General features: G+C 48.3%; 1 protein-coding gene across 7 annotated transcripts in view; it reads right to left on the bottom strand.

Annotated features, from left to right (window-relative positions):
- The window catches only part of sli (slit guidance ligand), a 567,521-nt gene that overhangs the window by 299,874 nt on the left and 243,794 nt on the right, over window positions 1-23,853 (bottom strand). Inside the window, exon 2 of one of the 7 annotated variants that reach the window (XM_089578243.1) lies at window positions 2,666-2,785. The exons of the other annotated variants lie outside the window; for them this stretch is intronic. Coding sequence (XP_089434369.1) covers window positions 2,666-2,697 — 32 coding nt within the window. The 5' untranslated portion in view covers window positions 2,698-2,785. The remainder of the gene's footprint in view (window positions 1-2,665; window positions 2,786-23,853) is intronic. 7 annotated transcript variants of the gene reach the window in all.

Here is a 23,853-nt window from a genome sequence, read left to right as displayed (position 1 = left end):
CTTCTCTACAGGTCAGCTTGCGGCTAACGCAAAGAATCGGGTGTTCGTCGTGTTTGTCGCCAACTTCGCCTAAAACAGCCCCCAGTCCTCTATCACTGGCGTCACACTGGACTATAAACTCTACCATAATCAGGGGTCCGAAGCAAGCGTCGGGACACGAGCGCATCCTTCAGGCTCCTGAGAGAGTTTTCTCTTAGGTCATCTCGGTGTACGTCAGTCGGGCTCCCTTTCGTAAGGTGCCAGTCAAGGGATCAACGCTCCGTCTACGCGAGTCTAAGCGTAGTTCTACTCAAGCTGCACTCCTGTGAGTGCCCTTATCTCTTCGTAGCATGGGAAATCGACACCTGCCATTTCTAACTCAATTACACCACAGCTTTTGTCTAAGATAAGGAAAAAAACAGTAACATCTGATCAACTCCCAATTCTTAACTTAAAACAAAGGAGCCTTTCCCTCTCCAATTTCATACATAAAAAAGGAATAAAAAAAACAGCTACTACGAATGGCTACGCGGGGGTGAAAGCTGACTCACCTCCACCGCGTTGAAAGGATTAGTCTTTCAGAGGCGCCCTCCGGGGTCGCGCTCTGACTGACTGTGCTACTGTCAACTCGTGACAAAAGGGTACAGAAAAAAAAAACACCCCCGACTCCTACTTTCGTCTGCGCGCCCCCTCGACACACTCGGAAAGCCTTGGCAGTGGATGCAATGTCGATAACCGACTCTGGACAATGAGCAGTGAGTGACCAGCGCGAGAAGCTGCTCTGCTCCCTGTGCTCGTCCCAAGCACAAAGCTCGGCCACCCTTTCTCCCAGCGCGCTTCCTAGAATGGGGTGCCAAAAGTGAAGGAGGAATCCCTTTCAAGTGCGCCCGCCGAACACGCCCGCATTCGCTGCGTTCGCATGCGCCGAGTGCCCCGCAACCTTGCGCCTTCTGGTCTCTTCGGCCGCTTTGCCCTTGTTCTGACTGGCTTTTTGTTAGGACGGCGCGGTTTGCAGGCCGATGCCCCTCGAAGCACTTCGCGCCTGTTCTGATCGGAAAACTCGCTCCACCCTTTATGTTATTGCAGTCAGCCTTCGAACGAACTGCGCGTGTCGCCAGATCAGAAACTGCAACTGCAAGTTTACGAGGCGCAACGCGGGAAGGCTTCGCCTTGCCTTCTACCACTTCCTTTCTTTCGCAGCTGTCCGCGCAACTAAATTTAGGGCTTTAAAATTGATCCGTTTTCTCTTGGTCCTTTTCCTTCTTCGCCTAGACTGCTCCGTGTGCGTCTCCTGATCACAAGTAGCTACCTCTAGTTTTTCAGTCGCACCTCGGAAACCTTCCTCCAATTCAAAACTGGCCTCTGTGCCTTCGCAGCAGAGTGCCAGCTCCACGCAGCTGACAGACGGACATGAAGCTGCCCCTGAGATCCCCAGCTCATTCCTTTGGTCTCCAGCTTGTCTGCTGCTCTGAGTACAATTTTCTACATTGCACGGCTCAGCTACAACTGAGCCCTTCTCTTCTCTACAAGCCTGGCTCTTCCCTGCTCAGCTGCAACTGAGTTCTCTTCTCTGGAAGTCTGGCTCTTACTGCGAACTTTTTGCTCGGCAGCCTCGCCCTCTTCGAGCGCCAGCGTAACCAAGGTAGCCTTCCCCGAGCCTTTTGTCACTACAGCAATTGTGACATCTCAACTCGCTTTCACCGCGGTTGCTGCTCTCAAAAGGTGTTTCCTTTGTTTCAACTTCGAATCTTTTCCAATAGGAAAACCTCCCCTTCGCGGCCCTGCTGGTTTGACGACTGTATCGACTCTACTGAAAGGCTCCCGCTCTTGAAAGCCCCGACAAAGGTGCCCGTTGCCACTCCTACCTCACTCGGAGGAGAATCCTGCCACTCGTGTCTTTTAGTTGCTATCTCTGAATGCTCTCTCTTTGCATTGCATCTAAATACTCACGACACGGTCTCTGATTCTGCGGCTTTCCTTAGACCACCGTACCGGTTGCACACGTTCTCTGCCACTTCGCTCGTGGTGTCGGGATTTACCAACTCGGCTACGGTCACAGACTTTGCGAGTCTTATCAGCGGACTTATTTCATAAGCATCGCTTGCTCTTTCAGGAGTTCCGGCTCTCACACTACCGCCCTTTTTTGGTATTTCGTTTTCAAGTTGTAATCGCTTTAGTACCCTAACCTGATTTTCAACCTTCCACTTTTGCCGTTGCCGTTCCTTCTCTTTTTCCCACTCCCGATCAGCTGCCTTCTTACGGGCTTTTTCCTCCCGATCCGCTTTCTCTTTAGCCTCCTGGTCGGCTTTTTCTTTGCGGGCATTTTGCTCCTGGCCGGCTTTACGTTCTTGTTCCTCCTGGTCAGCTTTCTCTTTAGCCTCCCGTACCAAGTTCCATGTATCTGCAAGCTCATCGTTATTCTGCACTTGTTTAAAAATTATTTGGCACGCTTCAATTTTGGTTATTTTACTAGGCACTTCTACCGACATTTGCTTGCATATCAACAGCAAGTCCGACTTCCACATTTTTATTAGTTCCATGGTAACGCTTCCTCCGCTTTGGCTCTGCAGTCTCAAAATTGTCGTCAGATTAACCCTTCTCAAATGACCAACACCTGATTCCCAGTCAAGATTATTCTCTGAATCTATAGCCTGGCGAATCCCATAGCAAAAGCCAAAACGCTCACCCGTGGAGAAAGCACGATGTCACCCGGTCCATCCCAGCTGCTGCCAACCAGTCTTGATGACGGCGGGGCCCTGAAGTTGACTGACTCGTTCAGCCCCGCAGATCCCGGCTCCGAAGGAAACTGTACAGAAGGTTTATTTTACATATTTACAGTCGAGATGGGAGTGCTCCGGTCACAGAACATCCCGTTAAATAGGCTTCGTATTCCCCAGATCCCTGACTGGGGAATAAAGTTCAGAGATCGATGTCCAATCAGATAGGCACATGTGGACACAGGGGGTACCACCCACAGCAGGGAGCGGTGCTGGCCTTTCTCGCAGCTCGGTCGATGGGAAGGGAAAGACAGAGTCATCAAACACTGATTCGTCACCTTGACCACTGCTGCAAGTCTTCTGTGCGTTGCCTCCACGGGAAAGGAGACTCCCCGCAGGCGAATGAACGTCCTCAACTCCCCCGCCGGATGACCGAAGCACGAGACCTCTGTCGAGAACACAGCCGCCTTTCAGACAACAGCAACTGCTTGACCTTGAGCAGCACCACACCATGCGGTGACCCGAGGACAGACTCGGCCGCACTACCGCCGTCGCTGTCGTCTGCTTCCGCCGCTGCTGTCGCCAGCTCTCGCCGCATCTTTTCTTTGCGATGAGTCACGTCCGGTACTAATTCTTCCCAGGCCCGTGTTCTGCGATCTTAACAACGGGCACCAGCTCTACAAGAAGGACGACCCCTAGCTCCCGCCCGCCCACCTTACGAGCGACGCAACGTAATTAGGAAATGCGACCTGTGGAGAACTCCCGACCAGCGCCGCCCACTATGCTTCCACTGTGGCGAAACCAGTCACATCTTGTGGCAGTGCCCATACAGAAGAATGAGCATCCGAGGATTCTCTTACGACGCCACACGACCCCGACCCAGCCAGCGACCAGCCGAAATCGAGAAGTTCTTGCGTCGGGACGAATGCTCATCACCGAGCCGCCTATCACGTTCCCCGTCGCCATCGTCACCGCGCTTTGTATCTCCTAGCAGAGGCAGGCCGTGCGTGGACGCTGCCCCAGCCCCCGAAAGTTAAACCTTTCGGTCAGCGCGTTCCTCTGAGGATGGTAAGCCATGCTTGTTCTCTGAACTACGCGGCATTCTTGCAGGAGCGCCTGGACAACATCTGATAAAAACACGCGGCCGCAGTCGCTAAGAACCTCGAGGGGAACACCGTAGCGAAGATCGAGGTGGCGAAGAATGAAGAAAACTACTTCTCTAGCTGTAGCCGCCAAAAGATCGGACGTCTCGGATGGTCGACGGCGACGACAATCCAGTGGTGACCAGAAGTAGAAGGCGGCAGAGGCCCATAAAGGTCGATGCCCACACGATCAAACGGACGAGCGGGTCAAGGTAAAGGCTGAAATGGTCCGGAAAGGCACTGCGGTGGGGACTTGCGGCGTTGGCAGTCAAGGCATGAGTGAATGTACTATCGTAGAAAGGTGTACATGCCGCGCCAGTAGTACCGGTGCCGAAGTCGCGTGTATGTTTTTAAGAGACCAGCATGAGCGTTCTGGGGTATGACATGAAAAAATCCAGGGCGACACTTTGATGATCTAAAGTGCGGTAAGGCGAAAGCCTTAGCGCAGTGTTGCTGCTTGTGCCACTGATGTGTTGTTAAGATGTTAAGCTTCGCCTCTAAGAGTGAAACGCGGCAGCGTCTCGCAACGCTGCCAGGCAGTCCATAGAACGCCATCGCCCGTTCGTGTTCTACGCCTTGCTCGTCAGTAAATTGGTTTTTGAGGAAAGAAAATGCATCTGTCTCGCATAACTCGGTGGACACCTGAACCTCGCCATAACGGGAAGGGAGGAAGATGGGAGTGAACGAAGACACCGTATTCACTAGACGCGCCTTTGTTCATTCCAAACCATCGAGCTGGCATGGCGGAGTGCTAGCATGCCCGTCTCGCACTCCAGAGACCGAGGTTCGATTCCCGATCTCGACCGATTACCTACTCGGTTTTATTTATTTATCTGGCCTGACTAGAAAGGTTAATTAAATTAATTGGGTAATTAAGCAATTAACTAAACTCATTTCCACTTGCTTGGAGCATCACTATACGATCTCTTTAATTGGTTGCACGGTTACTAGCCAAAGTACAATTGGCCCCGTTTGAAATTCGCGCACTGTGACGTCATGACTGTTTCGGCCAATTTAAAAGCGTGACATTTCTGTCGACAACTCCTGCTTACAACGATGAGGCATTAAAGGCTTCCGCCTTAAAAGATGCGCTGACTTCAGTGCGTAAGTGGCGAGGTATGACAAGTAGCCATCTTCGACCATCTGTCATGTAATTCCGGCGATAAAGACAGAATGAAGTGGCGGGCTTGACGACGAAGCGAGGGCGCTGGCGCAGTGCGGCCGGAAAGGAGAGGTTATCCAGGCGTCTTTACGCTGCTCCAGAAGCATGCATCTTCCCTGAACTGTAGGCGTCGATGCTTACTCTCCTTCAGGGTACTGAACTGTTGGGAATGCAACTGCACACTCATTTGGGATTTCAAGCTTTTTGCTGTATGCCTCGCTTGTGCGGCCCGCTTTCAAGTCGTTCGCAATTGGTGATGGTTTGAAGTCGTTCGCCATTGGTGGTGGTTTGTTACTCGTTTTCACTTTCTCTTATTTATTCTTGGTTGACTGCCACCAGCTCTGCTGCCGGCAATTCTCCGCGCTCGGAACTGTTCCCAGGCACGAGACCCTACCCACAGACCTCCCTGCACCACACTCATCAGTGTTCTTCGGTATTTTTTTTCTCTTGCCCCTACTTGCATTGCCACTCGACAAATTTTTTTGTTGTCTTTATTTGTGTGCAGATTTGTTAAATGCACTACCAATTTTCGTATCATTCTCAGTTGTGACGTGAGATATCGGGCTCCTTGCTATTGAATGCATGCCTTTTCCATTCTCTCTTCTCATTTATGCAAGGTAAACTGGTCGACTGGTTGCTACGTTCAATTTAAGAATACATTAGACGCTGGTGCAAGGCACCCTAATAGTAATTAACTAAAGCCTGCGCATGCTATATTCGAATAGTTGGGCTCTTTTCATCATGCATAAAAATAAAGCGGTATTCCAGCCAGCTCATCTTTCAATGTGGTTATGACAGTAATGTAAATGTACTCAAAGAATGTATATTGTCACGTTGTAGTGACGGCAGTCCAGCGGTCAGGAAGACACCAGAAATACTTGCAAACGAAGCTCTTTATTTGGGCTGACTTGCGCCCTCAAAAGAACTGAATCACTCGGCGGCGGCGTAAGCAACAGGCGTGCTCGGCGGTCGTCGAACTACGAATGTCCGCCGCTCGCGGCATCGCTCAATTTAAAGGCGGCAAGGAAACTTCCAGATAACAGGACAAGATCATCTACAGTAATCTAGAAAAACCTAGATGCAGCCCTTCATGGCTGCGATCAATCGAGATTAGTCTGGTCGCTTCTCGCGCCACGAACAAAAGTGATAACAACCCTTTCCTGCAGCCTTGAGCGTGAACGAACAAACACTACAATGATACGTGGCATTACCCCCCTTCCAAAGAAGCATCGTCTCGATGCTTTAAAATGAAAATAAACACGGAGAATGAAACTTCGAGTCCTTCAGCGTTCATAATAAGGCTTCAGGCGTACGACATGTACGACTTCCGGGCGTGGGCGGCGTCGCTGAGATGCTGTCGTGCCGTCGGGGATGACTTCATAGTCGAGGTCACCGATGCGACGGAGAACCCTGTACGGGCCAAAGTAGCGTCGCAGCAACTTTTCGCTCAATCCGCGGCGGCGAACTGGCGTCCATATCCAAACCCGATCACCTGGCTTGTAATGCGTGTCTCGTCGGCGCAGATTGTAGCGTCGGGCGTCGGTGTGCTGCTGGTCTTGAATGCGAAGCCGTGCAAGTCTTCGGGCTTCCTCGGCGCGATGAAGGTAGGCGGCGACGTCGAGGTTGTCTTCGTCGGAAACGTGCGGGAGCATTGCGTCGAGTGTTGTTGTGGGCTTCCTGCCGTATACCAGCTGGAATGGAGTAAACCTGGTTGTCTCCTGGGTGGCAGTATTATAGGCGAAGATCACGTAGGGCAGAATAGAGTCCCACGTCTTGTGTTCGGCGTCGATGAACATGGAGAGCATGTCTGCGATGGTCTTGTTCAGACGCTCTGTGAGTCCGTTGGTTTGCGGATGATAGGCAGTTGTCCTCCGATGACTTGTCTGGCTGTACTTTAAAATGGCTTGCGTCAGTTCCGCTGTAAATGCTGTTCCTCTGTCTGTGATGAGTACTTCGGGTGCGCCGTGTCGGAGGAGAATTTGTTCGACAAAAAATTTTGCAACTTCTGTTGCGGTACCACTAGGCAACGCTTTTGCTTCGGCGTAGCGGGTCATGTAGTCGGTGGCCACGATGATCCACTTGTTACCTGATGATGAAGTAGGAAAGGGGCCGAGTAGGTCCATCCCGATTTGCTGAAAGGGCTTAGTTGGCGGTGGTATGGGGTTCAGGAGTCCGGCTGGTCTAGTCGGAGGCGTTTTGCGTCGTTGACACTCACGGCACGTTTTCACGTAATGCGAAACGTCGGTAGCTAGCCGCGGCCAATAGTACTTCTCCTGGAAGCGGTGCAACGTGCGAGCAATCCCGAGATGCCCTGCAGTCGGCTCATCATGACATGCCTGCATAATTTCTTGCCTGAGATTTTTGGGCACGACAAGAAGATGCACTGTCCTGTTGGGCGCGAAGTTCTTCTTCAGAAGGACATTATTGTGAAGGACGAAGGACGACATTTGGCGCTTGAACCCTCGGGGAGGCGATGCGGTCTTGCCTTGCAGATAATCAACCAGGCGTTGCAACTCAGGATCCGAGCGCTGCTGCTGCGCGAAACTGCTCGCGCTTACCGGTTCTAAGAAAGCGTCGTCGTCTTCCTCTTCCGGTGCTGCGTCGACGGGGGCTCGCGACAAGCAGTCTGCGTCGGAATGCTTGCGGCCAGATTTGTAGACTACAGTTATGTCGAATTCTTGAAGGCGCAGGCTCCAACGAGCAAGGCGGCCGGAGGGATCTTTCAAATTGGCTAGCCAGCACAGAGCATGGTGATCGCTCACAACCTTGAATGGTCGTCCGTACAGGTAGGGGCGAAATTTCGACGTGGCCCAAATAATGGCGAGACATTCTTTCTCGGTGGTCGAGTAGTTGGCCTCGGCTTTCGACAGTGAACGGCTAGCGTACGCGATAACCTTCTGCTGTCTGCCATTTTTCTGAACGAGGACCGCTCCTAAGCCCACACTGCTTGCATCGGTATGAACTTCGGTTTCGGCGTTTTCATCAAAGTGCCCGAGCACAGGAGGGGACTGTAAGCGGCGCTTCAGTTCGTTGAAAGCTTCCTCTTGCGGCCTTTCCCATTTAAAAGGCACGTCAGCCTTGGTAAGTTGGGTCAAAGGTTCAGCGATGCGCGAAAAGTTCTTGACGAATCGCCGGTAATAAGCGCATAATCCAAGGAATCTGCGTATAGCCTTCTTGTCATTAGGCTGTGGAAACTCTGCGATCGCAGCCGTCTTCTTGGGGTCTGGGCGAACTCCATCCTTGCTTACGACGTGACCAAGGAACAGCAGCTCCTCGTAAGCGAAGTGGCACTTCTCTCGTTTCAGTGTCAGGCCTGAAGACTTGATCGTTTCCAGCACTATCCGAAGCCTTCTGAGGTGGTCTTCAAAGCTTGAGGAGAAGACAACAACGTCATCTAAGTAGACTAGGCAAATCTGCCATTTCAAGCCTGCGAGCACCGTATCCATTACTCGCTGGAACGTCGCTGGGGCAGAGCAGAGGCCGAATGGCATCACCTTGAACTCGAAGAGTCCGTCTGGCGTGATGAACGCAGTCTTCTCGCGATCTCTTTCGTCGACTTCAATTTGCCAGTAGCCGCACTTCAGGTCCATCGATGAGAAGTACTTAGCGTTGCACAGCCGGTCCAGTGTATCGTCGATGCGGGGGAGGGGGTAGACATCCTTCTTCGTAATGTTGTTCAGGCGGCGGTAATCGACGCAAAAGCGAAGGGTGCCGTCTTTCTTTTTCACTAGGACGACCGGTGCTGCCCAGGGGCTCCTCGATGGCTGGATGACGTCGTCACGAAGCATTTCCTCAACTTGCTTGCGGATAGCTTGGCGTTCTAACGGCGATACGCGGTAGGGGCTCTGTCGCAGTGGTCGTGCGTGTTCGTCTGTGACAATGCGGTGCTTGGCAAGCCGGGTTCGTCGCACATTCGATGCTGATGAGAAGCAATCGGTGTACCTTTGAAGAAGACTGCGTATTTGGTCTTGTCTGCTACGGGGTAATGCTGGGTTGATGTCGAACGTGGGTTGATGGCCTTGTTCAGATAGTTCTGCAGGTTGGTCGGGTAGGGCAAATACGTCTCTGATGTCTGCCAGCTCGTCGAGGAAAGCGATCGTCGTACCTTTGTTTAGATGCCGGTATTCTTCGGTGAAGTTGGTTAGCAACACCTGGGCTCGGCCATTTCGGATTTCGGCGACTCCCCTCGCGACGCCCAATCCTCGATCCAGGAGTAACTGGGTGTTCCCCTCGATAACACCTTCGGCATTTTCGATGTCTCCAGTACCTATGCCGACGAGAACACTTGATCGGGGCGGCACGCTCAATGCTTCATCGAGGACGTTTAAGGCAACGTGATGAGTCGCCCTCGTTGCAACAGGTATGGCTTTTTCCGTGGAAAGCTTGATCGACTTAGATCGAAGGTCGATGATCGCCCGATGTTCGTTCAGGAAGTCCATTCCCAAAATCACGTCTCTCGAGCATTGCTGTAGGATCAGGAAGGTTGTCGCATAGGTTCTCCCATTTACAGTAACTCTCGCGGTGCAGCGTCCTGACGGCGTAATCAGGTTGCCACCTGCGGTGCGGATCAGCGGGCCATCCCAGGTTGTTGTCACCTTCCTGAGTCGGACAGCGAGTGGGCCACTCATGACAGAGTAGTCAGCTCCCGTGTCCACCAAGGCAGTAACCGCGTGACCGTCGACTGTAACTTCAAGGTCACTTGTTCGCGTTCTGGTATTGTACGTTGTCTTCGGTGTCCGATCTCGGCTTCGTCGAGTAGTGAGGCTGCGGTGGGCGTACTGCGACGTTACTTCACTGGGCAGCGGTAAAAGCTTCAAGTCTGGCCGCGTCGTCGTCGGTGTCGTCGTCGTCGGTGTCGTCGTCGTCGGTGTTGTCGTCGTCGGTGTTGTCGTCGTCGGTGTTGTCGTCGTCGGTGTTGTCGTCGTAGTTGAGGCATGGTCTTGGGTACTCGTCGATGGAGGCTCTTTGTCATTGCGCTTAGAAGCAACCTCACCTCCAGAGGCTGCTTTATTTAGTTTAACCTTCGTGGGCTGGGGGAGCGTCCACGCACGGCGTAACCTCGGCTAGGAGAAACAAAGCGCGGGGACGATGGCGACGGGGAACGTGATAGGCGGCTCGGCGATGAGTATTCTTCCCGACGTAAAAACTCCTCGATTTCGGCTGGTCGCTGGCCGGGTCGGGGTCGTGGAGCGTCGTAAGAGAACCCTCGGATGCCCAGTCTTCTGTATGGGCAGTGCCGGAGGACGTGACCGGCTTCGCCACAGTGGAAGCATAGTGGGCGGCGCTGGTCGGGAGTTCTCCACTCGTCGCATTTCCTCGGCTGCGCGCGTCGCTCGTAGGACGGGCGGGTTGGGGCGAGCGGGCGGCGGTCCAACGCAGCTGGCTGAGGGCGATAGGGGCTTGGGTCCCGTCGTCGAGGTGCAGGACGGCGCACAGCTGCGGCGTAAGTCATGGCTGGGGGCTGCAGAGGCTGCGTGGGTGTCGGCGTCACACCCAAGGCCTGTTGAACCTCGTCCCGGATGACGTCAGTGAGCGATGAAAGTTGCGGCTGCGTTCCCGTTGGCAGCAACCGTCGGAGCTCCTCTCGCACAACTTCACGTATAACCTCCCGCAGGTTATCATTGTTAGCGGTGTCCATGCAGCTTGCTGACAAAAAGCGCTGCTGGCGGTCATACTGGCGGGCTCGGGCGTCGAGAGTTTTCTCCATTGTGGATGCCTCTTCTACGAATTCAGCGACGGTTTTCGGTGGGTTGCGAACGAGGCCGGCAAATAGTTGCTCTTTAACTCCTCGCATAAGCAACTTCACCTTCTCTTCTTCCTTCATGTTCATGTCGGCACGCCGGAAGAGACGCTTCATCTCCTCAGTATACACTGCAACGGTCTCGTTTGGGTGTTGTATGCGAGACTGTAGCAGCTGCTGGGCTCTCTCCTTTCGCACGACGTTTGTGAAGGTCTTCAGAAGCTGTTCCTTGAAGGTTTCCCAGTTGGCAAGGCTGGCTTCCTCATTCTCGAACCAGACTCTTGCTGGTCCCTCCAGGGCGAAGAAGACGTACCTAAATTTCATGGCGTCGTCCCAGTTGTTGAAGACAGCCACACGGTCGAACTGCTCCAGCCATTCCTCGGGGTCGGCGCCAGGCGAAGCGTCGAAGGTTGGTGGCACCCGGGGCTGCTGCAGAATGATTGGAGTGGTCGTCTGGGGCAAGGTCATGATGGACGTTGGTACTTGCTTTCGCTTCCGGGTAGGGTCCGGCAGGGTCCCGAACTCAGGTGCGTCCCCTTGCAGGCGTCGGCTTGCGCGGTGGACTGGACTCAGGTCCTGCGGTAGATGACTCAAAGGGCTGGCGTCTCGACTTGTAGGGGGTGTCCGGAACATGGGAGGCTACCCCGCACCTCCACCAGATGTCACGTTGTAGTGACGGCAGTCCAGCGGTCAGGAAGACACCAGAAATACTTGCAAACGAAGCTCTTTATTTGGGCTGACTTGCGCCCTCAAAAGAACTGAATCACTCGGCGGCGGCGTAAGCAACAGGCGTGCTCGGCGGTCGTCGAACTACGAATGTCCGCCGCTCGCGGCATCGCTCAATTTAAAGGCGGCAAGGAAACTTCCAGATAACAGGACAAGATCATCTACAGTAATCTAGAAAAACCTAGATGCAGCCCTTCATGGCTGCGATCAATCGAGATTAGTCTGGTCGCTTCTCGCGCCACGAACAAAAGTGATAACAACCCTTTCCTGCAGCCTTGAGCGTGAACGAACAAACACTACAATGATACGTGGCAATATGGGTGTTTCACATACAATTTCCTTATTTATTTTGTCATAGACCACCTCATTGCTTTTTGTGTCCCTATATTAATACCTTATTTTAGTTTCTGAAGCAGTCGACAGTTTGTTTTGTCGTCATTCATGACATTGTCACTGGCACTGACAGCTGTTGGTCGGGATGTATATATCTGCAGTTGCCAGCTGCCAGCATCTGCTGGGCTATGCGTGCTTCCTGCCTTCGGCTGTGCCATCCCTCCAAGCCATTCATGGTAATTATCTTTTTCAGTGACGCATACCTTACCTACCTGTTTAGAAAAATATTTTCAACATAGGCTCACTGCTGTGTTCAAAAATGCATGCAGAACTCTACATGCACTTTACAGCAGTACCTCAGCTTATAGTTACATGAACTGCAATTTGTACTAAATATAGCCGCTCATGTAGCTCTTGGCACTGCGCTGTTATTATAAAAGAGTTTAGCCTGCTTCAGGCGCAGTGACTATTCCACACCTGTTGCCTGTTATGCACGTGTGTCCTCTAAAAGGGCAAAAATATTCGTTTATCTTTTTAAAAACATTGTGCTGTACAATAATACTTTTATGGTACTTCTTGCTTGTACACTGAAATGTCAGTCAGTAAAGTAACATTGTACGATGACACCAAATCTTGCGTGGCATAGCATCCTTGCAGCGTACTTGGCAAGCTCCTGTCAGCGCAGATGTATTGCTGATTTATTGCTGTGGCATGTGGTTATGCTGCACAGTTTGTACCTCTACGTTCTTTAAACTATCCTTGAAAATTTTATAATTGGTTTTTGAATGAAGGAAGTGACAGAGTAACTGTTTCACATCTTGGTAGACACCTGAACAATGATGTAAGGGAAGGGATAAAGGAGGGAGTTAAAGAAGAAAAGAGGTGCCGTAGCAGAGGGCTGCAGAATAATTTTGTCCACCTGGGGATCTTTAACCTGCACTGACATCATACAGCACGCCGTTTAGCCTGTGTTCACTTCGGCCCGCATAAAAAAAACAAGCAAACATTCTTAGAACTAACATTTCATTGCAAACCAGCTACTTTGTAGTTTTCACTGCAGTGACCTGTTTACTTTGCACAACCCACATATCCTGAACAAGATGTGATGATGCTAGACGAGGTGACCCTCTCTGCATAGCAGCGGGTTGGTTTGGGAAATGCGAAGACTCATGGAGAACCGCTCAGTTATATTTGATTTCATGTTATTGTAGTATCAGTGGTGAGTTCTAGTATCAGTGATGAATTCTTGTAAATGATTGAGGACATCAATACTCAGTGTGGAAATGAGAGCTAAATTAATACTTAATAATCAGGAAAGAGACCATTTTATGAAATAGAGTAAGGTACTGGAAGTCTTAACAGAATACACCTCGGCCAGGTCAGGCACAGATATTGAGCATTTGAAATAAATGGTTGGGAGAAAAAATGCCTGAGACTTAGCTAAGGTTAAGCCTAGTCAGATGCGAAGCATATTGATGGCTAGGCTTGGTAATTCATGGCTTTCCTTGGTTGACGTTCATCCCGCTTTTCATCGGTCTCTGTGGCACGCTGAAGCTTTCGCTTCTCGTTCAAATCAGCCCTGCTTCTAGGCGGCATCCCAACACCTGGCCGCCACGTAAGTGCCCGGAGAGCGAGGCAAGCTCAGCTTTATACCGCTGCTGTAGCGTCACGTGGTCAGCTGCAGCGCCTCTGATGTAGAGCCTCCACCGCCGCGGCCGACCGCGCGAGCCGGCAGCCCATCTCTCCTCTGCTGTGACGTCATGTTGTCACGTGGTCAGCCGCCGCGCCTCTGATGTGCAGCCTCCACCGCCGCGGCCGGCCGCGCGAGCCGGCAGCCCATCTCTCCTCTGCTGTGACGTCATGTTGCCACGTGGTGCCACGTGATCACGCTAAAGGTCAATGGCAGCTCCACCGCCGCGCTCGACGGGCTGTAGTGTAGCTCTAGTAATATGCTTCGCATAAAAAAGGGATTTATTGCCTTAGGCATGCACACAGAAGTTATGAGCAGCGCCTTGCAGTATGCTCAAAAAGAAATTTTTAACTGTTTTGCCTTTGCAAAGCTGTCGGGCAAAGGGGGGTAATTATAAAAGGCTTAAAATTGAAAACAGTGCGATGAACCACTGAGGAAAATCATAGGGTTAATGATAAGAGATTGGGAGAGAACTGAGTTGGTTGGCAATAAATGCAAATTAAAATCTGAGCGGGAATCATAAATGGACATAGGCAGGACATACATTTTTTAAAGAAGCTGGCTATCCTTTTCGATAGTGGAGTGGTTACTCACAGCAGGAAATTGTGCTCTTCTTGCCTTCATTTTATGGACACAGCTTTGTGTATTACGTCTCTTGGCCTACCATAGGCTGCATATGCTTGTAATGAATTTTTACCTGTCTAATTATGTGGCATAGAGAGAACTGAACTATATAACCTCATCAATGCACACCCTCTCTGAAGTGAACTTTGTCAACCCCGTCAGTCACCACATTGATGCATGTCACCCCAAATGGGAGCCGTCATGGTGCCTGAGTGGTTATTGTGCTTGGCTGCTGACCCGGACGAGGCAGGTTCGATTCCAGCCAGTTTCGATTTCATCTGTACTAGTCGCATTTCAATGGAGACGAAATGCTAGAGGCCCAGGTACCGTGTGATGTCAGCACACCTAAAGAATTTTCCAATCCTCTACAATAGCGCCCTGTATAGCCTACGCCGCTTTGTGGCATTAAACCACATAAAACCAAGTAAAGTAATGGATACATCATTTCCAAAAATTGTTTAAATGTATTATTTTCTAAACGTTAACAATTTTCTGCAGCTGTTTTCCTTCGTCTTTCCGTCTTATTTCCTTCCTCATGCTGAGTAACAGGTCAGTGATTTTAAGTGTCAGCCAAATATTTTGTTCATTTCATAAGCGAACTTTCTCCGTCTCTCTCTATTACTTTGCTATTTGTATCTGCAGTATAGTATTATGCAGAAATATGTCAAGCTGAGATCCAAGAGATATGGCCTGGATTTTAAGTTCTATAGTCAACCACACTGACATTCCTTATTACGCTATCTAGCCTTTTTTTTTTGGCATGTGCTACCTGGTACAGAACTGATGTGGCCTAAAGCTGTAAATATCGTTTGAATGTGCATAAATTGAATAGGAAGGCAAATTTCTCATTTGCCTATGTAAATAGGTTAGGCAATCATCAAGTGCTCACAAAGCTCACAAAGTTTATTTCCAAAAACTTTCTGTAAAAGGCACTGACTCACTGAAATACACTGCAGTTACTTTTCCTAATCCTGATATATTTACTGAAGATTGGTTTGAGGGAAAGTCCACTGAGCTCGAATGAGTGCACGGCAGCTTGTCTTTGTCCAAAGTATTTGGAGAATAATGAATATTGTTACCTGGCAAAGATAAAGCAAGGATGGCAGTGTTTTGTAATGTCCACAGGGTATTCTTCCAAAGCCCAGTATGCATGTAATTCCTTTTTTTCGTGCAACATAAAACGTCTTCCCTTTACAGTCATGGTTGAAACAAAATGCTGAATACTTCACTCTAAAAATGAAGGCTATTGTGCTGCTCTACAAAATATCAGGCTGCATCAGTTGTTGCGAGGCAAATTCACTAGGTTGTCATCATCATCATCAGCCTGACAACACCCACTGCAGGGTAAAGGCCTCTGCAGTCTCTCCAATTAACACTGTCCTTTGCCAGTTGCAGCCACGTATCCCCAGAAACTTCTTAATCTCATCCGCCTGCCTAACTTTCTGCTGCCCCCTGCTACGTTTGCCTTCTCTTGGAATCCACTCCATTATTCTTAAGGACCACTGGTTATCTTGCCTTCGCATTACATCTCCTGCCCAAGCCCATTTCTTCCTCTTCATTTCGGCTACGATATCAATAACCCGCGTTTATTTTTCACACCTATTCGTTAGGCTCCATGTTTTTTCCCACCTATTCGACAAGCTGCAAGCCACTTGCACGGTCTACAAACCAATTTAAAGTACAATATCCAGCAGTTTTGCCATGGAGAGTGTAGTGCTAAAACAAAAAATAATACAAGTAACAGCTGATGATCTGCTGGAGCAGCAGAATTCCAAGAGTTTGAGAAGGGCAGTGGGAGAACTAGCAAAGCGGGATAGCGAAATTCGACTAGTGGTGGACAGGGATCCTACAACTTGTAGAGGACAGGCAAATTGGAGACTTATGGAAGAGGCTGTAGTCCTAGGTTCACCTATCTGGGCTTGTGATGCAGTGTATAGGGCCCTTTGTTTTTGAGTAAGACCTAGTTTCTCCCGATAGTTGCATTCCAGAAAGATTCATCAAGATTGGGTTAAACCCAACTTTCGCGTGCAAATGTGTCTGTAAGAAAGTGTAGATTGATAATGCATGAATCTAAAGAACCACTGGAGAGTAGTGCATATGTCTCGTATTTCTTCGTAGCTATATTTTTAAACAGTGCTGGCTATTTTAATTCCTTATTAATGCTTATTGCTCGTCGAGTTGCATAAAATAGGATAAATTTAAAACTGCAGGTAGATTTAATTACAATATTTATACCCGTATTTATGAAGCTCTGTTCGAAGAGAGGTCCACATTTTGTGTGCATGCTTTGAATTTGATTATTTTCACACTGGAAAATGGAGGACGGGTCTGCTGTGCGAGTTTTTTGCAATGAAGCGAGAGCAAGTGGTGCAGAATGCTTGTTACTGTGTCACCCTGCCAATATTTCTAGAACCCCTGGGACCACTGAGCTTGTGAGTATCTATGACTGAAAAGCTCGGAGCTGTGACTGCCCGTTCCGAGGTTGTCTGCATTAACTGGTGCAAGGCCAAAGGCTCATAGCTAACAAGCATTTGACACCATAGAACTAGATGCAGTCAGGCTGGGACTGTGCAGTATGTCAGTGTTAACGAGGTCGTGATAAACGAGGTTTACTCTGCGAAGCTAGTGTGAAATAACAATTGTTCTTATGGAAAATATCGTTTTTTCTTAGCCATTGCAGCAATGCAAGCATATCAAATCTGATATCTCGCGCTCATCCCTCTATGTTTCAGTTTCAAGGGACCAAGAGTTGCGTGCAAGTTGTGCAAGCCACAAAGTTGCGTGCGAATTCGGCCGGCAACCAGGAGCAGGCTGGGAATTTGCGAATTGCCAGTGGTATTCGCTCAGTCAGGCAGGCTTTACTGTAATTACAGTGTTTTCGGCATAGCATTTCTTTGGGAGGTATGCATTGAGCTTGAATAGGACAAGCTGTCGGTCTAGTTGGTGCTGATCCTTTGTGGTTGACAGTGCTTAGACACAGAGACAGGGGTCAGAAAGAAAAAAATATGAGGGCGCAGGTGCTGTCTACAAATTTATTCCAGAATCACCGAAACACTGCATATATAACCAAAACACAGGCGCCAACAGGTGGCAATTTTATGCACTCGTGGCAACAATAAGTGATATGACCAATAGTGGGAAAACAACACAAACTAGAAACAAAAAACCAGAGGATAGAGCAGGGAAGGATGAAACCATAACAAGGTTAAAGGAATAGTTTTAAGCAAGTCATTTTTAAGACCACCAGCACGTGAAAAAGTGGAACGGTTTGACCAAAATTTTTAAGTACTGGTCCGATAACACGGAACTAAAACACTACACGCAAACACAGATCAAGGGCCGTGAAATAAAACTAAAATGGCAAGAGAAAACATGCGTTGTAAAGAAAATGGTGACTGGGCAAGCAAACAAGAATTGGTCTACAAAGGTGAAGTGTGCTAAAAAACTGAAAGAATTAAATATGAGAGAAGCCAACAGCCACGGAAACCAAAAGACAAAGGGGATTTTTAATTTATTTATTTTGTGCTGCTGTTCGATTTAGAACATTACTGAGTATGTTATCGCTTAAAGCTAATTGATTAGAAAAGCAGAAGAAAAAACAACCACATGCCGCCGGTGGGATCCGAACCAACGACCTCCAAATTACGCGTCCGGTGCTCTACCGCTGAGCTACGGCGACGGCTGTCAAATCTACTGCTTTCGGGGGTATTTATGTTTATAAATAACCTAACCTTGAGAGTGTTCATCAGCGCCACCCACGTTCTTAAGCGCCGGACGTAGCACGTCCTGAGTTACTGCTGATGTGACGTAGAACGTCATCGAACGGCGAGGGTGGAAGCTGTGTGAGAACCCTCTTATGCTTTCTATGGCGTCAAGGCTGCCAGAACCGAGGCCCTCGCTAAGCAATTAAGCAAACAAGGGAAGGGGGATGAGGGGCTCGTTATAAATATGAGAGAAGCCAACAGCCACGGAAACCAAAGGACAGAGGGGATTTTTAATTTATTTATTTTGTGCTATTGTTCGATTTAGAATATTACTGAGTACGTAATAGCTTAAAGCTAATTGATTAAAGGAGAATAAATGCGCATGAGAAAGAAAGGTGAAGCGAACAATTAACATGGCTAAAGGAGGAAGATGAGCTACTGTAAAAACGAGAGAGATAAAATATCAAAAGATGAAATTCAACGAGTATGAAGGATAAAAGCAAACAAAAACGCGAAAATAGAGGAGTTGGCAGAAAAATCAAGGCATGCAACACGTTTATAAAACCAGGGCTAGGTCAAACAGATCCTGAAGAAAGGCAATCTTTTTTTCCGAGGGTGTTCTTGCCCATTCATCCTGGAGCCTCAAAACCCAGGCGGCTTCCACCATTTCGTCATGTCAGCTTATTCTGGTGCTTTTTTAACACAATGGCACTTTTTCGAACATGGGTGGCATGGCTTTTTTCAGTCACAGCTTTGGCAATGGACTTCCAGACTTCGAAGGACGTGGTTGTAGGCCAGTTGGTAGGACATCGTGAGGAGCAAAACCGCAAAACAGGATGGGACAAAGGCAGGCGAAACACAAGGCGGTACTGACAACTGAACATTTATTGAAGAAATGAGTGCTCATACGGATCAGTTGCGCATGTAATCTGCAAACAATTGTTGCAAAAACAACCTAGGGAGAAAAACAGAAACGCTAATTCTTTCTGAAAAATGGACACAGAAGGCATGCTAACACACTTATCTGGCTTCGACCTCAGGATGGCAACAGCCTTGAGAATTTGTCTTTCCAACTGGCCCTTTATTCGTCCAATAATCAATGTGCAGTTCAGTTTAGGATAGCAATCTTTACAACTGCGACAGTGAACGGGCAGGCAAGGTCGTCCGGGCCTACCCAAGGAATGCTAATACTCTTGCAAGGGAATGTTTCACCATCTACCAATTTGGCCGGTATAAAATCGACCACATCTGAGAGGAATCGTGTACACCACCCCCTTTGCACATGGCACGAGGCATTCAAAAAAGTACCGCACGGGGGTGGTGTACAATATTCCCCTCTGCTGTGGTCAGTTTTATATCGTCGAATGTGGTAGATGTTTACACAATTGTTTGCAAGAGCGTGCGTGTTCCTTGAGTAGGCCCAGAGGCGTTTGCCTTCCCACTCACTGTCTCATTTGTAGACTGCTATCCCAAACTGAACTGCACACAGATTATTGGATGAAGAAAGGAGCAGTTGGAAAGAGAAATTGTCGAGGCTGTTGCCATCTTGAGGTTGGAGCCAGATAAGTGTGTCAGCACGCCTACTGTGTTCATTTTTCAGGAAAATTAGCGTTTCTGTCTGTTTCCCCGGTTGTTTTTTATTCGTTTTTGAGCAGGTGATTGTCATATTTCCTCAGCTCCATGGTTGCCATTGCTTCTTGTCTTTTTACGATTGTTTGCAGATTACACACGCGACTGATCTATATAAGCACCGCTGGTCTTCAAGAAATTTTCAGTTGTCAGTACGGCCTTGTGTTGTCACCCCTCTGTGCGATAGAGTTTTGCGGTTTTGCTCTTCTCGACTGGCAGATTCCTGAGAGATGTACCCGATAAATCCTCCCTTATCGTTTCATTGATGCCAATGTATACCTTGCGGCAAGACAAAGGGATTGAGTAAACGCCCTCCGCACATGGCGCAAAGGGTTTTTTGTGCCGCATGGTGCAGTTTCTGTTTTTTTTCATTTCCACAACTGCGATAGGTGCTATGGGGGTCAGAAAAGACAATGTCTACTCCTGCTTTCTCTCCGATTTTATTAAGGTTCTGTGAAATTTACCTTTAGAAAATTCGAGAGAAAGAGTAGATGCTTCCCCCCCCCTCATCACCTATCGCACCTCTCTCGGATCGTCAATGAAAATGAAAAAAGAAACAGGCTGCACCGCGTAGCACAGAAACCTTTAGCGGCATGCGCAAGAAGTATTTGCTCAATCCTTTTTTCTTGCTGCTAGGTATACATTGGCATCAATGGAAGGCTAAGAGAGCATTACAATGCTTTATCGGGTACATCTCTTAGGAACCTGCAAGTCCACTGCTGAAAATGGGACCCAAAAAAGCCATGCTACCCAAAGTTCGAAAAAGCCACTGTGTTAATAGAGCCCCGGAATAAGCTGACGCAATGCAATGGTGGAAGCCGCGGAGATTTTCAGGCTCCGGGGTGAATGAATGTAAAGAACACGCTTGGTTTCACTCGGAGGATTGCCTTTCTTTGTAGACGGACTTGATCTAGCCCTGGTTCTACATGTGTGTCACATGCCTTGCCTCTTCCGCCCACTTCCCTCTTTTCGTGTTTTTCCTTCCTTTTTGCCTTCCTACTGGTTATTGAATTTCATTTTTTTATATTTTATCTCTCGGCTTCACTGTACGTCATCTTCCACTTTTAACAGTCTTAACTGTTGGCTTCACCTTTGTGGCTCAGGCGCGTATTCATTCCCCTTTTATCCGTTTAATTTGTAGCACACTTCACCTTCACTTGTTGCTCAATTCTCGTTTGCTTACCCAATCACCATTTTGTTTCTATTGCGTGTTTTTTCTTGTCATTTCTCCTCCATTTTTTTTCACTACGCTTGGTCTGTGTTTGTGTGTAAGGTTTTTTAGTTCCATTTCATCAGACCAGTTCTTAAATATTCTTTTGGTCAAACCTATCCACTGTTTGACCTGTTGGCAGTCTTTTAATTGCTTATAAATTTTCCTCTCACCTTGTTATGGTTTTATCATTTTCTGTGTCCTCCGGTTTTTGCTTCAAGCTTTTGTTGTATTTCCACTACTTCTCATACCACTTCTTGTGACCACGAGTGCATAAATCGCAGCCGGTTGGTGCCTGTGGTGTGGGTATTTATGCAGTATGTCGGCAGTTCTGGAAAAAGTTGAAGTTCAGTGCCTTCGCCATCGTCTTTTCTGTTTCTGTCCCTTGTCTGTATGTCTTAGTGCTGTCAACCACAATCGGTGCATTGAGCTAACTGCTCTGCAGCTACCCATTTGTATGCAATGAAGTGGCTTCATGAACAATGAAGTACACAAAAAAATTGATTGCTTAAAATTTCTGGTATGTTTTTCAGGAAAGCATTTGGCATTTAAAGGGCTAAGAGTGCTCTGAAAACCTAGAAAATTTATGTGCTTCTTGAGGCCTTTCCTAAATTTCACATCGCCTTGTAGCGTGATGCAAGAGATTCAAGTTGTTACACACAGTTTACTTTTTTGTTGCCCACTTATTGGCTGCCACCTTCTTTGGGAGGCAGTGTCATGGGCTTTGGGAGACAATATGATTTCTGTGCGTTGGCCTGAAGTGCAAGCTTTTGGATGTGGGGAGCAGGTTCACGGTGCCAACTTTTGGCTGTAACTGCAGTTTGGCCATGACTGTATGTCTTTTTCTGTGATGCAGTGTCATTTATGTAATGCATAATTTGATGATGAAGCAGTCTCAGGGGTTGCGGTGGTCAGTTATTCTCTTCAAGGATCGATCCCGGGTGCGACAGTCGCATTCTGATGGAGACAAAATGCTGGAAGCCTGTGTACTGTGCGATGTCAGTGCACGTGAAAGAACCCCATATGGCTGAAATTATCAGAGCCCTTCACTATGGCATCCCTCATAGCCTGAGTCACTTTGGGACGTTAAACTACATAAACCCAAACCGATTTTGCTACTTCTCAGCTTCACCGCTGGCCTCTGCAGGCCAGCGAAACCTCCCGCAAGTTGACGAACGGCAGTTTTTTACACCATTCGTGGCAGGTTTTCATGCCATTCGTAAGTGCCTACATAGACGCTACATCATTGGCGGCAAAAGTTGCCAGATGTGCAAGCATTTCCGGTAGTTTTTCTGTGTTGCTTTCGTCACGCAGCTTGCAAAAGATGCTTTTTTTGCTTTTTTTTGCTGTTTTTGCAAAAGATGTTTCACTAGGCTAATAAACGGTGAGGTTCTTTGTGTTCTTAAGGTGGTGCAGCGTGACAAAACAGACATTTAATAGACATGCCATGCTTTTTTATAGCCAAAGGCAATTTTTCGCTTTATTCTCACCTTCATTTGCCGTTCATGCTTCCTCGAGGGACGGGGTTTGGAAGAAGGTCTCTACAGCAGCTCCTCGTCTGAAGAAATGCCGAGTGGCATTCTTCAATCCTAACTGCCCATAAAATGGAAGAGCAGTTGTTTTCTCCACTCCACAGAGTGGAGATGGAGTGTCGAGTTGAGGCGCACTTCTGAATTCGGCGGTTAGCCTTTCATAGGCAGCAGAGATGTGCAATACATTTATTTGCTGTTAATCTCCCAGATAAACACTAAAGTCTCCTCATTCCTCATCAATGCACACTCTGTGTAAGGAACTTTGTCACTCCATTTGTCACCACTTTAAAGCATGCCATCCCAAAGTCAATGGCCGTATAATTTTTGAAATTTTGTTGAAATTGCTTGAAAACCTTTGCAATTTTCGGCACCTCTCTCCTGTTTTTCCCAAGTCCCAAACCTAAGCAGAGTGCAAGTGGGTTTTTAAACTCCAGCTAAATTTTGTTATTCATTAAAGGGCTTTTCTCTCTACTGTTTTGCTGTGTGTACCTGAAGTATAATATTATGCACCAGTGCGTGAAGCTTAGTTCCCAGAGCTATTGGCCCGAGGTAGTAATTTTAGAGCGTTGCGTTCTGAGCCTGGTTGCGTTTTGAGCATTAGAGTTGTGCTGATTCCACGGATAGAATCCAAGATGGCAGCCTCCAATGCAGCAATCTATCACAGTGGTTGCCATGGGAACCGAGGTGGTCACATAATGGAATAAAATAGCAGGTGGCAGTGTGATACTCGAGCACCACAGCGCGAAACTAAACTATGTCGATCAGTATATGTATATCTGTCTGGCAGGCATTAAAGTCTGGCTGCTTAGTCTCGATATTCGTGTAAAATTTGTGGGCGAACCGTTTGGCACAGAACGTACCAGATGGTGTCATACAATTTAGCCTGTCCTGCAGCATAAACCTACTAGTAAAGTTAGAGCCTATCTCGCAGCATGGATTCGAACCGGCGACCTATGTTAGCAGTATTAATGCTCGTTATTCGATCGTTGCCTCAGCATCTGCTCATTTTTTTTATTGAACCACACTAACATTACTTATTACCCCATCTGCGCAGATTCCTTCTGGCACTATTTGAAGCTGAAGGGTTGTTCGGCTGAGGATCTCCAAAAGCGCCACAAGAAGGTCACACGCTACCTGGCACAGAAGTGTTGTGACCTGCGGCGGTAAATATCTGTTCAAGCCAATAGTCTCTGTTATATGCATGAATTGATTGGGTAAGCTCATGTGCTCACAAAATTCGTAAACTTGACTATATTTCTTAACCGTCTGTATGGGACACTTAGGCACTGGAATAACCTGTAAATCTTACTGGAATTTGCCTACTATAGTGAGATACTGCTTTACCCAAGTTCTGCTTAAGGGTAGTCGACTACTCAGATGAGCTCACGGAAGATTATATTTATGAACCAGACTGTTAACAGCATTTATGGACCATGCTAGCAGACAGATAAAAGCAAGGATCGGGAGTGTTTTGTAGTGTCCACTGGGCATCATTGAAGATAGCATCCTTGTGATTATTTTCTTGTCATCCAAAGTAAACCATCTTCCCTTTGCGCTCATGTTTTGAGACTGTTCTGAGGCCGTGCGCAGCCAGGCTTTTCAGCGTCGAAGAGGCGGCTTTAGACAAGGCATGCGAGCGCTCAGTTCCTGCACGTTAAATAGATG

The sequence above is a fragment of the Amblyomma mixtum genome, chromosome 3 (assembly GCF_055824585.1).
Source record: "Amblyomma mixtum isolate Tamu chromosome 3, ASM5582458v1, whole genome shotgun sequence".
Classification (NCBI taxonomy): Eukaryota; Metazoa; Arthropoda; class Arachnida; order Ixodida; family Ixodidae; genus Amblyomma; species Amblyomma mixtum.
This window is presented reverse-complemented; position numbering and strand designations above follow the sequence as displayed.